We start from the raw sequence: 13439 nt of genomic DNA, 5'->3' as shown, positions 1-13439 counted from the left end.
TGATATATTATGGGAAACATTTAAAGCCTATATTAGAGGGTGCATAATATCATATCAGGCCTCACGGAATATAAATAATAAACTAGAACAGTTAAAATTAGAAAAAATGATACATGATTTGGATGCCAACAATGCAAGGGCTCCCTCTTTAGATAAATACAACACTATTTGCGCATTAAAATATAAATTAAATCAAATATTATCAAGCAACATTAATAGGGCGTTCACCTTTGTAAGATAGAAGTACTTTGAATTTGGGGACAAGTCACATAAGTTATTAGCTAGGCAGCTAAAGAAGTTAGAAAATGACAGAATGATTCACAAAATTAGATCACGCAATGGAAACCTGGTCACTTCACATAAAGACATTAATGATAACTTTAGACAGTTTTATGAATCTCTCTATACTTCTCATTCCACTGCAGGGCCTAAAGATATGCAGGACTTTTTAGACAAATGTGACCTCTCTGTGTTGGATCAGATGGATTGCAAGATCCTGAATGCCGAGATTACAACTAAAGAAATTACTAAATCTATCGGTGTATTAAAAAATGGCAAGAGTCCAGGCCCAGATGGATTAGGGAATGAATTTTACAAACAGTTTAAGATCAAACTTGCTCCATATCTATTTAAACTGTACAACCTTGCATACAATGTGGGCACCTTACCACCAACACTGAATGAATCAGTTATTACTGTACTCCCAAAAAAAGGTAAAGTCTTGGAGGAAGTGGGATCATATATATAGACCTATCTCTTTATTAAATTCGGATCAAAAAATCCTGGCTAAAATACTAGCTAGTAGACTCAGTATGGTAATAGATAAACTGGTACATTCAGATCAAACAGATAGGAGCTCCTTTAACAATCTAAGGCGTCTATTTAATATAACTTACTCCTCTAAGGTGCAACAGGACCTACTTATACTTTGCTTAGTTGCCGAAAAGGCATTTGATCATGTGGAGTGGCCCTATCTCTTTGCTGTCTTAGAGAAATTTCAATTGGGACAAGATTTTATAGCCTGGATAAAATTACTCTATAAGAATCCCACAGCCAGAATCCTTACAAACCAAACATTATCCACTCAGTTTAAGCTCAGCAGAGGACACGACAGGGATGTGTTCTTAGTCCATTATTGTTCACTCTTGCTTTGGAACCCCTGGCACAGACAATTCGTACTCACCCTGATATACATGGTTATGACACAGCATATACTTCTAATACTATATCGCTCTATGCTGATGACATTTTACTATACATAACAAAACACCAAACTTCCATCCTCTCCATTCTCTCCATTATTGATAAATTTGGCACCTTTGCCGATTACAGGATCAACTGGGAAAAAAGTGAAGTATTGCCCATCAAATTTGAAAGTAGTGAGTGGCTTGTATCTCTACCATTTAAAATAACTTATGAAAAAATTACATATCTGGGCATCTCAATAACAAGAAAATATAGTTCCCTAGTGAAAGAAAACTTTCTCCCTCTATTGGAGATGCTAAAAAACAACATTCAGTTTTGGAGGACACTCCCTATCTCATTGATAGGAAGAGTGAACTCAATAAGGACGATCTTTCTCCCACAATATCTGTACTTGGTCCAAAATATCCCAATTCTTTTGCCCAAATCGTTCTTCAAAAAGTTGGATGCCATTATTATGCCGTTTATATGGAACTACAAAACGCATAGAATAAAGAAAGAACATCTTTGTAAACGCAGATCCCCTGGAGGACTTGCACTACCTAACTTTATGCATTATTACCAGGCATCAAATTTAAGAATAATTTCCCTCTTAGTTGATGATACAGCGTTACTCCCCCATGGCTTGCAGATGGAACGGGAGGACTGCCTACCTTACTGTGTTGGTGGAATATTACTTTCTCCTACTCTCTTGAGAAGTGCACACTATAACTATAACCCAGTGATCCATACCACTTTGGAAATCTGGAAACAAATTTAAACTGAAACCACTATCAATGTGTATCCCTGTTACATCGAACCCTTCTTTCCTTCCATCATGTGCAGACGGAGCTTTCAACGTGTGGCAGGAACTGGGAATTCGTAAATTAAAAGACTTGTATTTAAACGATGCTTTCATGTCATTTCAACAATTAAAAGATTGTACCGTGTAGCCATTTTTTTAGATATCTTCTACTACGAAATTATATCCGCACACATCTGCCGCAGTTTGAAAGCATGCTGGATAGCCAGGGGTCCGAACAGAGAATCTCATTATTCTATAACTCACTACAATTTGACTGTGCAATAATCACTGTGCAATATACTCACTCAAATGAGCAATCCTATTTATCCATATTGTATATTCTGTATCTATATATGTGTATATGTGTATATATGGTGTATTTATGCTTATATCCTTACTCTCATTCCCCTTAATGTATCTGTAACATGCAACTTCTTTCGGTGCTTTGCTACTGGAAACTGAATTTCCCGGAGGAACCCACCCGAGGGATTAATAAAGTTTCATCTCATCTAATCTAATCTAATCTAATCTACAGGAGATGAGTACACCTTCTACTCATTCAATTAAAGAGGAGTGGGAGAAGGAATTTGGGATCTCCCTATCGGAAGATTTTTTTGGAGGTCTTACGCAACATAAATACGCTTTTTCCAGTCATTGCCTAACTCAGCATAAAATTGTACACAGGTTACATTACTCAAGGGAAAGAATTCACAAAATGTATCCAGACTGCTCTCCCTTCTGTGAAAAATGTATGACACATTATGGAAATCTGTTACATAGTTTTGCACTTTGTCCAAGGCTTCAGGGTTTTTGGTGTGACATCTTCACCTGTCTATCTAATATTCTCAAAATCAAGATTGATCCAAATCCAACAGTAATTATCTTTGGGATCTCCAAAGAAACACAAAGCTTACAATATGCTCAAAAAAGTCTTATGTCATATGCACTGATCATTGCATAGAAACTGATCCTGCAGCTTTGGAAAGGCAAAGAGGTTCCTGTATTAAAGATGTGGCTCGCAGAGCTTACAAATACACTTCACCTTGAAAAAATAAGATATACCATGAATGGCACTGTGAAAGATTTTGAACTAACTTGGCGTCCTTTACTTGTATATCTTGGGAAAAAGGGGGCATAAGTCCTATTAACCTGTAACAACTGTGATACTTGCTTCTAATAAAAGATATATGAAACGAAAAATGGAGGCTTGGATGGAGCCTAAGTAACATGGGAGAGGCTGGAAGAGGTGTCTGTAAGGTGAATGACAGATGAGCAGTGAGAATTAAAGTACGCGGAGTGAAGTCTGATTGGTTTGAAGACGTTTGGCAGAAAGATGATTGGACTAGACCAGTGATGTCGCAATGAGTTTGACAGCGTGGGAAAGTTGAAGTGATGTAAAGCTTAGATTAGCCACCAAACACCTGGGATTGAACTTGCGCATAAGCTTTATCTCTGTACAAAGACACAGTGAAGACTTTAAAACTCGGGAAAATAAATCATGAATAGTTGATGCAATCTATGCAACTCTAAATCTAAATGTCTGTGACAGGTAGCTACTTTCAGAAAAGTTGAAAAGGTGTTCACTGAATCAAATAAGTGTTCCCAACTTTTCAAACTGGTCTCACAGTGGAGGACAAGCATTTATGAACCATCTATGCTGTTGAAGATCTCTTCAATTTACTCAGTCAGGTGTCATCAGTATTTCCTCACATCTTTTCCAGATTTTGGACAACAAAATATTCAGAACCTTAAATACCATACTCTGTCCTTTGTTCTAGGGCAGGGGTCGGCAACCTGCGGCTCCGGAGCCGCATGCAGCTCTTTAGTCCTTTTAGTGCGACTCCGCGTGGTTTGGGAAAATAAATTATTATTATAAGTAATTAGCTGAAGTGTATTTTATTTATGTTAGTTCTTTTTTAACTTGTAGTTCTAAATTGGAAGATTATTGTAATATTGAAAATATTACAATAATTTGTAATATTTATATTTATATTGAAATATAAATATAAAATTATATTCTATATTCCCGCCGAATCGCCGTGCATTTATCGAGACTTTCAGCCCCAGGTAGGCTAATTATGGATCTTCGGATCCACATTGTGTCAGCAGCTGTTCTCCACCGTGAACTATGTTAAAAACAAACACCGCTCGCGCCTCACAGATGACAGCTTACAGTCCTCCGTAAAGATGAAAGTGACTTCGTACAGCCCCGATTTGCAGACGCTGTGCGCAGAGGTTCAGGAGCAGAAGTCCCATTGTAAACATACCACAGCAGACCCGCTGCTTTTCAGCATCTTTTTACTGACCACTTTTCACACACGGTTGCTGTACGTATACAGCCAGTGTTAAAGCTCACAGCCCGACACATACCAACACAACAGCATAGATGGCACAGACATTAGGCGTGATTGCGGGTGCCGCTCAGGTGCGTCCGCCTCCCCTGCAGCGGCGCTGCAGGCCACGCCCCGCCACACACCTTAACCAGGTAAAATACATATTAAGGCAGAATTTTGCAAATATCCATTTTTCATTTTTTAGCAGCATAGTGCTTTTTTCCATTTTTTTTTTTTTTAAAGTCAGGTCAAGGCTCCAAAAGCCCAAAGGCGATATGAGGGAGGATAGGAGGCTCACAACAGCTTTTGTTTGCTACATGGATCATTTTAGTTCAGCTGGCTGTCTTTCCTTTTGTTCTATTTCTTTAAGAGTTCAAAATGTGTTAATTACATAAATAAAATGTAATTTTCTCTGTAGCACTTCATGGATTTCATAAGCAACACACCTTAGTTGTTCACACAAAGCATAAAGGTAAAAAAACAATATATACAGTGCTATCTTCATTTTAGATGTCAAAAAGTATTTGCGGCTCCCAGTGTTTTCTTTTGCGTGGAAATTGCGTCCAAATGGCTCTTTGGGTGCTAAAGGTTGCTGACCCCTGTTCTAGGGTCACTGTGTAATAGTGAAGGGTACAAACATAAATGGTACAGGGAGAAAAAATTGTATATCAGTTATTGGGGCAGCAACATTGGATGACTGATTAAAATGACATCTGTGACATGAGGTTTGGTATTAATAGTTCAGATAATACACAAATAAAACCACTGACGTTGCTTTTCATGCTGTTCAACACTTCAGTATAGTTGCATATAAATAAACTGATGCAAAAATATCTTCAGAGAAGAACTGAATGTATTAATGTTTCCTCTTTAAGACTCGTGGCATTAAAGCTCTAACTTTGGCCCCACTGTTGTCCTGCAGATCCAGACTTAGCTACTGTAAAATCTCTTTCTGTGGGCCCAGTACGACTGGCACTGCACATCACACAAAATGCAATCTGGGATTTCTGGAAAAGCAAAGCATCTGAATCACAACTGAAACTAATCAGTGCATTTGGCTTTGATCACAACAGCTTCTACAATGCAGTGTCCAGCAGAATTTGCAGCAATTTTCACACAGGCTTGTTCACAAATGTGACCAGTTTATGTCCAGCTCTTAGTTCTGAGCTTCATAATCTGCTGTTAGGCATCATTATAACTTCATGTTATTATTGTGCTAAATTTCAGCCTTTCACCAGAATTTGTTTTTTATTAAGAAAAGTCTTTTTCAAAGGACCTTTAGCGTCAGCATCCAGAGAAATCCTCCAGCAAATTCAGTGAGCTTTGTTAGCGTTTGCTCGATTTACATCTTACAGTGTTATCATTAACCTGTTCAAAGACGTTTACCTGTTTGAAATAATAGTGATCATGATCAAACAGGCATTTTGATGCCATGGCTGAACACTTAAACAGAGAAAAACGCTTTAATTCTTTAATGTAATTATATGGTCTTACATATGACTTTAATTGACTTTTAAATAGTGAGAGAAACAAAGCACAAAAAAGTCTACTATCAAAGAAAGGTGCACTGTCAGCACTTTGCAATGCTGACAGAAATTACTCAGTAGCATCACACTACCGACGATTTTTCTTCTGTTCTATCTAGCAATATAGATTTAAACACATATTTCTCTGTTTGCTTTTAAGGTTCTTCGCTGTACTGGTTTCAAATAATGAATTAAGACAATAAATATAACTGCAACCTGTTCATGTTCAACATTGACAGATTCACTCTGGGGTTTTTTGACATTATTGAGGCAATAGCTTTTGTAATGTGCGTGTTTGTTTTTCAGTTGCTAAATTTTGTGTTGAAAATAAATGAGAAGCCAAACAGAGCAGTGATGATAAATTAGAATTCACACTTTAGCAGCTCTATGGGCTCAAAATGTGGTCATAAATATTTTGTACTTGTAAAAAAGATTTGTGTGTGCGTAAAAAAGATTTGTATGTGTAAAAAAGATTTGTGTGTGCGTAAAAAAGATTTGTATGTGTAAAAAAGATTTGTGTGTGCGTAAAAAAGATTTGTGTGTGGACTTAGAAAAAAAACCCCTGCAAGTTACAAGTACGAATTTTGACCCTATTTTTTTTCCTTTCATCTGATTGGTCAATGTCATGTCAATCACAAATGTAACAATCCAATCAGAGAACAGATGGGTTTGGCTGTTGGAGGGGCGCTTTTTTTGAACTGCAGGTCTTTGAAGGGAATAAATGCCCTTTTACATGCCAACCCAGCGTTTTCCTTCATCACCACGAAGGAAAACAGTCTGTGGTCGTCCGAGTTTGGTGATTTTTGTGTCACAGGTCTACGTGTTTAATATAGGGACTTCCACAGCCTTTTCAACAGCGCTGCGGACCGCGGGGTGGGGGCGGGCAGTGTTTTGGAAATGACAGTCTTCATTGCAAAGCTTTCTTCGTTATGAATTAGCATACATGTTTTTATTGAACATTTGAAGAACCAGCAAAAAAAACAGAAACTCTTGTAGAGGACATAAAGTCAGAGATAGAAAAGACAAGGAGCAGGTGCATCTAGTACAGGTAGAGCTGCTGCAAAAACCCACAGAGCCCAGCAGCCAGCGTAACAAATTCTGGATCCTTTGCTTTTAGTTAGCAGTTAGCATTAGCAGCACATCCTGCGTCTGATGTGAAAGGACTTTTATGCTGCGCACTGTGACTCACAGCAATGGTCCTGGGTCAGCCCTGACTTTGTGTTAAACTAATCCTAAAGTAATAATGGTATTTCTAACCACTGATATAGCACAACTTTATCCTTTCAACAGCTGCTGAAAGTTAGGGGACCTAGCTGCTATCGGATATTTATATAGAGATCCTCCAGCTTCAAACTGTATCACCCTTCAAAGACCTGCAGTTCAAAAAAGTGCCCCTCTGACAGCCAAACCCATCTGTTCTCTGATTGGATTGTTACATTTGTGATTGACATGACATTGACCAATCAGATGAAAGGAAGAAAAATAGGGTCAAAATTCGTACTTGTAACTTGCAGGGGTTTTTTTTCTAAGTCCACACACAAATCTTTTTTACACATACAAATCTTTTTTACGCACACACAAATCTTTTTTACGCACACACAAATCTTTTTTACGCACACACAAATCTTTTTTACACATACAAATCTTTTTTACAAGTACAAAATATTTATGACCACATTTTGAGCCCATACAGCTCCCCTTGTTAAAGGGAGAGAGAATAGGCGGAACAAAAACTTACCTTTGTAATTAAAATGGATGCTTAGCAGAAGATAAATACTGTTAACTGAACAAAGCAGCTGAGCTGATTACACATTTAAGCTATTGTTTCACACACACACACACACACACACACAAACAAACAAACATTTAGGTATATATATATTTATATATATAGATATATCAGGGCTCTAGAGTGCGACCAAATTTTTCAGTGGTGCGACTAAAAAAAAATATTTGGTTGCACCTGTGCGACCAACTGTTCGGGTAACAAAAAAATAATAATAAATCTGCAACCTTCCCTGTGTTCAACAACAGACACACGTTATGCCCCTATCGTGGACTAAACTAATCAGAGATAGTAAGGGGCGGGACCTCTCTGATTGGCCGTGGTCCAGTTGAAAGTGCCATTTCAACAACAACCAAACAGCAGATGAGAGCAGGTACACGGATTCCACACAAAGACGTAAACACGGAGCGGAACCGACGCATCAGAATCAACTTTGTCTTTCTCGGCTTTCTCACCCGACGGCCCGTAGACGGACACGCTGTCGGAGCTTAGCAATTCTGATGCGTCCGGTCCGCGCTGTGATTACGTCTTTTTGCGCTGATTCTGAGCTGCAAGTTTTGTCTCTCTCCAACCAAAATTCACCGAGCCAGCAGCAAAAGAAGCAGCAAACTGCGCTTCACATTTGATCAATGTCGTCATGAATTTTGCTGTTTTGCTTCCACGACTATTAAAATCACACTTCATGCACAGCTAGCTCTCTCTCTATCTCTCTCTGTACTTCAAGAACAGTTTCCCGTCTCCAATCTCTGTTTTCTGTATTATTCATTCGCTTATTACCCACCAGTCTACCGTTGTTTACAGCGCTGTCGGCTGCTGTCTTTTTCTTTTCTTTTTCTTTTTTTCACTTAAATGACCTCGGACAAGAAAGCCTATTTTTCTGTTGTTCAATACTGAAGAAATTTAAACTTTATATGCAGAACATTGTAGAATATTTTTAAGGTTATCTGCTATAAAAAGCCAGACCAGGAAAATCTCATTCATGTTTTTCTGTGTTTTATTCTCTGTTACTTTCACACAAAGGCATCTGCTGTGATGTTCACAATTCTGATGAAGTCAGTACTGATAAGTGATCAGAATTATAATATTTCTGACTGTCTGAGGCTAAGTTGAATCGAATTGGGACTTTGAAAACCGGAATCGAACGGATTATAGAAATCAGTGATGATACCCAGCCCTAGTGAGCAGCCTAGGCACGACAGAAGTGGATGTAGCTGTAATAGGAAAAGAACTATTGCTAACTTTTCTGTTAAGTTAAGGCCTGATCCTTCTGAAATTCATAGCCAGTGCTCTGACACGGTGTCATCAATCTTTGAATGCTGAAAAAGCACAGTGTATCCAGAAAAACACATTATATTATATAAATTATTATAAAATTTGTGTGCGCCTAACTTTTGTGCCGGTACGCCTAACTTTTTAAAGTTAGGTGTACCGGTACGCCCATGGCAAAAAATTAGTCTAGAGCCCTGTATATAGATATAGATATATATATTAGGGGTGCAACAATACATGTATCGGTATTGAACCGTTCGCTACAGTGCTTTCGGTTCGGTACGCATATGCATCGAACAATACAAAATTTTTAATTTATTTTATCAACTTTTCTTCTGACGATGCTGTCTGTGTTGAGCGCTCAGTGGATCTGCGCTCGACAGTGCAGCCTAGGCGGAGTAGTCGAACGCAGATTCACTGAGCGCAGCGCAAGCTAGCGAGACAGAAGTTAAGCTCTCCTTGCAACATGGCAAATTGAACCTCCCCCACCCTCATTCAGATCTGGCGTTTGGAACTATTTTGGTTTTTGTGTGACGTATGACCCTGAAGGTAAGCGCATCATGGACAAAAGTAAAACAGTATGTTGGATGTGCCACGCAATGCTCAATTACATTGGTGGGAACTAGTGCGTTAGCGCAGTTTGCTCATTAACGTGTTGGCCGTCCAGCCCCACGCACGGGGCGATCCGCGGTAGCTCGTTAACGGAGATTTGCCGTGTTGTGGCGTTAACGTCATTTCAACGAGATTAACGTTGACAGCACTAGTGGGAACACAACGAATATGACTGCACATTTACTCTGACATCATCCTAGTGCAAAGACAAGTGGAAGCAGACAAAAACAACAAGCACGCATGCTACAAACTTTACCCGAGTCATTTAGACAGCCGTTAGCACATGATTCTCCTTATGGGGACCTGATATGTTTAATATGCTGCTGAGAATATAACCCAGAAGAAGCGTATAGTATAGCTTTTATTTTGGAAATAATAAACTGTAATAAACTCTCTTTTCCAAAGATGAGTGATTTCTCGATCAGATAGAGTTATTTTTTTTTATTTTGTTGTTTCAGCAACATTAAATTTAAAAACTGTACTTTTGAGTCAAAATATATATTTATAATTTTAATAAATGACAAATTAAAAAAGGCATGAACATTTTTTTTGTATCGAAAAAATATCGAACCGTGACACCAAAGTATCGAACCAAACCAAACCGTGAATTTTGTGTATCGTTGCACTCCTAATATATATATTACTGTCTATTTCATAAAGTCAGTTTATCTGGTGGTCTGGTTCATTGGCTGCACTTTGAAAAGCCTGCAGCAAACAGTGTCAACATCCAAATCAATTGAAGTCACAGCAGATGACAGTTTTAAAGTAGCTTTGCAGAGAGATGGGCATCATTGCTCCCCTCAGAGGAAACAATGGCTCAGCCTGCTGTCAACGATTTTACTGTCTGTCATGAGCATGCAGAATTGGTAAAATAATTGCAAGACAGAAATATACAAAGAAAATGATGGCTTAAATCACAAGAGTTATGAAGTAAGAGGTAATAGAGGTCAAAGATGAAGAAAAAATACATACTGAGGAACAAGCCAGCATTCTCTAGCAGACTGATAGCTGACCAGTCAGCCTCATGTACATATAGTTATGAGGTGGTCCTTTTCATTTACGCAGACGGCACACATACAGTCTCAACCACACACTGTGAGCAGGCACATGTCGATAGCATTTGGCCGTGCCCATTAGCAAGTTCTTCACTGTTAGTGAGGACGATCCATGAATTAAACCACAAAGATTTTTGGAACAACAAACCTTATCAGACACTTAAGTCACATTTACCCATATAGGGATTGCAGTGACAAAGGCAAAGTGGCTCAAGGTAAAGGTATCCACACCTGTCAGTCAGCCACAAGCTAGCAGCTGTGGTACGAGCAAAAATGCAAAGCAGTTACAGGGAAAATTTAGGAGATGAGTGAACAATAGAAAAGAATCGATATCCTACAATCTGGTGACATTGTCAACATATTGGAAAATTATGTAACTACCTGTTCATTAATGTAAAATTGTTGAATTTGCTCTGTTAGATAACAGTGTGTCAGATACAGGAACTCCTTTTCATTTAATGATCTATACCTCCTTCCAGTAACAGGGTGCTTCTTTTTCAGTTGTTTGATTGAAGGAAGATCCTGTAAACTTAACTGCAAAGTTTAATCATTTACTTAAATTAATCATTTATTACTAAAATTATATTTTGCATTGAAGAGACGTTGATTTGTGTTTGTATACCTGCCAAGTCAGAATCATCAAATATCGGTATAAGCAGGTCACCTGACACATCTCTACATTAATCAGAATTTCTTAAATAAATTGCCATAAAGTTTGTCTGTTAGGATATTGTTGAGGTAGACCTGTATGCGATGGAGGTCTTGGTTCTCTCATTGGTGCTCATCTTCGCCCCCTTGTATGTGCCCTGGTTGAAACAGAAACGCTTCCACTGCTTTGCTCACTGAACAGCAGCTTTTCTCATCTAAACTGAATTCCCCTCAAACTAGGCATCTACTGCCACAGCTCTATTTCCAAACATTCACAATTCCTTTAGAGTCGATCTGCTCTCAGTCTGGAGAGCATCATTACTTACAGCTGACACTTAATTACTAAAGTAGACAGAAAGAAGATGTGAAAATTAATTCCTCCTCTCTGTCCTGCCATAGTATCTTCTGTTCATCTGTTTCCTAACACATAATGTTTTGTTTTGTGTTTTTTTGTTGTTGTTGTTGTTTTCCTTCCTCGACAGTCCACATGGATCGCATATCCACAGTTATGGACTTATTGCCATCACAAGCGCAGTGCCAAAAAGACTGCAAAGGGTCACAAACGAATGATCCAAACTGATCTACAGTTGCGTCACTACAAAAGTGGGAAGAGATGAGTTTTAAGATGTTGAGATCTTACAGTATCAGCAGGCTCAGAAGTAAAAATAAGACAGGGCACTAACCCAATTACTTTACACGTTCTTCACCGACATGCGTTTATACATACAGCCAACATCCCTAAATAGCTACAACTGTTGACAGTCCAGCACCCTCCACGTTTCTGCAATACTCTACTCCCCTGCTGAGGAGACTCAAGTGAAGCTGTCAGGGGTATCAGCCTCCAGTGCTGCTCTTTTCTGTGTCACAGGGCGCTACTGCGCGCTCACTGCTGTCAGCTCAGCTCCGAGACACTCACCACTAACTTTATTCAGACCGAACGGCGCTCTGCTGTAACAGTAAAAGTGAGAAGCTTCACCGCGAGGACTCCCCACCTCTCTGCCCTGTCAGGTGTTTCACAGGAAGGGAAGTCTCTTCACATACCTTCACAACTCGAGTCAGCACCGGACGGACAGACGCACATTAAATATCCACTGTAGACGTAATTTTCCTCTTAACTCCAGTGTTTCCTAGCGGGAAACCAAATGAAAAGAATAAAACGGTCCCTTGCCTTGAAATCCAAAGAGGAAGGCGACGCCGGCGATCCACGCAGTGTGTATCCAGAAGTAAGCCATGGTTTCCTTCACTCAGGTGCAAAAGCTCCGCGCTCCTCCAGATGAGGCTCCGTCTCCAGCGGTAAGTTTCCCGACGAGAAAGCGCTGCAGATGAAGCCGAGCGCAGGAAGAAATCCCAGCCTGAGCGGAGCTGATGAACAGGAGAGCCTGAGACTGCTTATACTTGTGCTTCCCGGACATTAGCGACCCCTACCTCCAATGACAGAAAGTGTGTATGTGGGTCTGTCGCCAGGCTGAGTGTACCTTAGTCTTTCTCTTTTCTTTATATATTGTAAAAGCTAACCCTTCAGTTATATGTTTATCAATTCCCAATTAAAGAGGGCAACGATTTAGATAAATATGGAACAATTAAGCTATTTATTACATTTTTTTAACCTATGGATAAGAATTGTGTCTTCTCCTGGGATCAGAGTGGAGAGCTTTCATTTTTTGAGCAAATGGGAAAAGCAGGGCCACCACATTAATGTTATCAACATACTATTATCAACATGTTCACGGTTATTATTAATACTTAAACACCTGCTTATACTTTAGTGTGTTTGGGTTTCCCTTCAGTTCCCTTCAGTTGTGAAGTTTTCACTGATGAAACCTGATGCTACGTGCTTAGAGAATTTATTTGCATCAAGCTTACTTGTATTTTACACACTTTTCATTATAACATGCCAGCAGCAAGATGAGAAAAGCAACGGTTAGAACGGTCTCACCAAAAGAATACAAAGACAAGTGAAGAAGCTGTGTTTCATGTTGGAATCAAATTGTGAAAAAAAATCATCAGCCAGGTGGATGAAAAGTATACCATGCCAAGCTTCCATGCATTATTCATGTCACTTCCACATGAAAAAAGATCTCTCTGTGCACCTTGGGGATCGTAAATTTCTTCACATTTAGTGTTTCTCAAAGCCTATAAATACAGTACATAATGCTATTCTTTGGTATAAACCACACCCATTATCAAACTGTATAGCTCACCTCTCAGCTTCCTGTTTAAAGT

At 39.1% G+C, this 13439-nt stretch overlaps 2 protein-coding genes across 2 annotated transcripts in view; one reads left to right on the top strand and one right to left on the bottom strand.

The window, feature by feature from the left end:
- LOC146374121 (uncharacterized) overlaps positions 1-12170 on the top strand; it is a 227498-nt gene extending 215328 nt beyond the window's left edge. Inside the window, exon 3 of the mRNA XM_084951519.1 lies at positions 12085-12170. Within this exon, the coding sequence (XP_084807645.1) occupies positions 12085-12170 (86 nt within the window). The remainder of the gene's footprint in view (positions 1-12084) is intronic.
- lsamp (limbic system associated membrane protein) overlaps positions 1-12593 on the bottom strand; it is a 741226-nt gene extending 728633 nt beyond the window's left edge. The window contains exon 1 of the mRNA XM_084951574.1: positions 12385-12593. Within this exon, the coding sequence (XP_084807700.1) occupies positions 12385-12448 (64 nt within the window). The 5' untranslated portion in view covers positions 12449-12593. The remainder of the gene's footprint in view (positions 1-12384) is intronic.
- Between the last annotated feature and the right edge of the window lie 846 nt (positions 12594-13439).

Source organism: Perissodus microlepis, chromosome 14 (genome assembly GCF_051167445.1).
Source record: "Perissodus microlepis isolate ML-2025 ecotype Zambia chromosome 14, ASM5116744v1, whole genome shotgun sequence".
Taxonomy (NCBI): Eukaryota; Metazoa; Chordata; class Actinopteri; order Cichliformes; family Cichlidae; genus Perissodus; species Perissodus microlepis.
The sequence above is the reverse complement of the archived record's forward strand: the minus strand, read 5'-3'. Positions and strand labels throughout refer to the sequence as shown.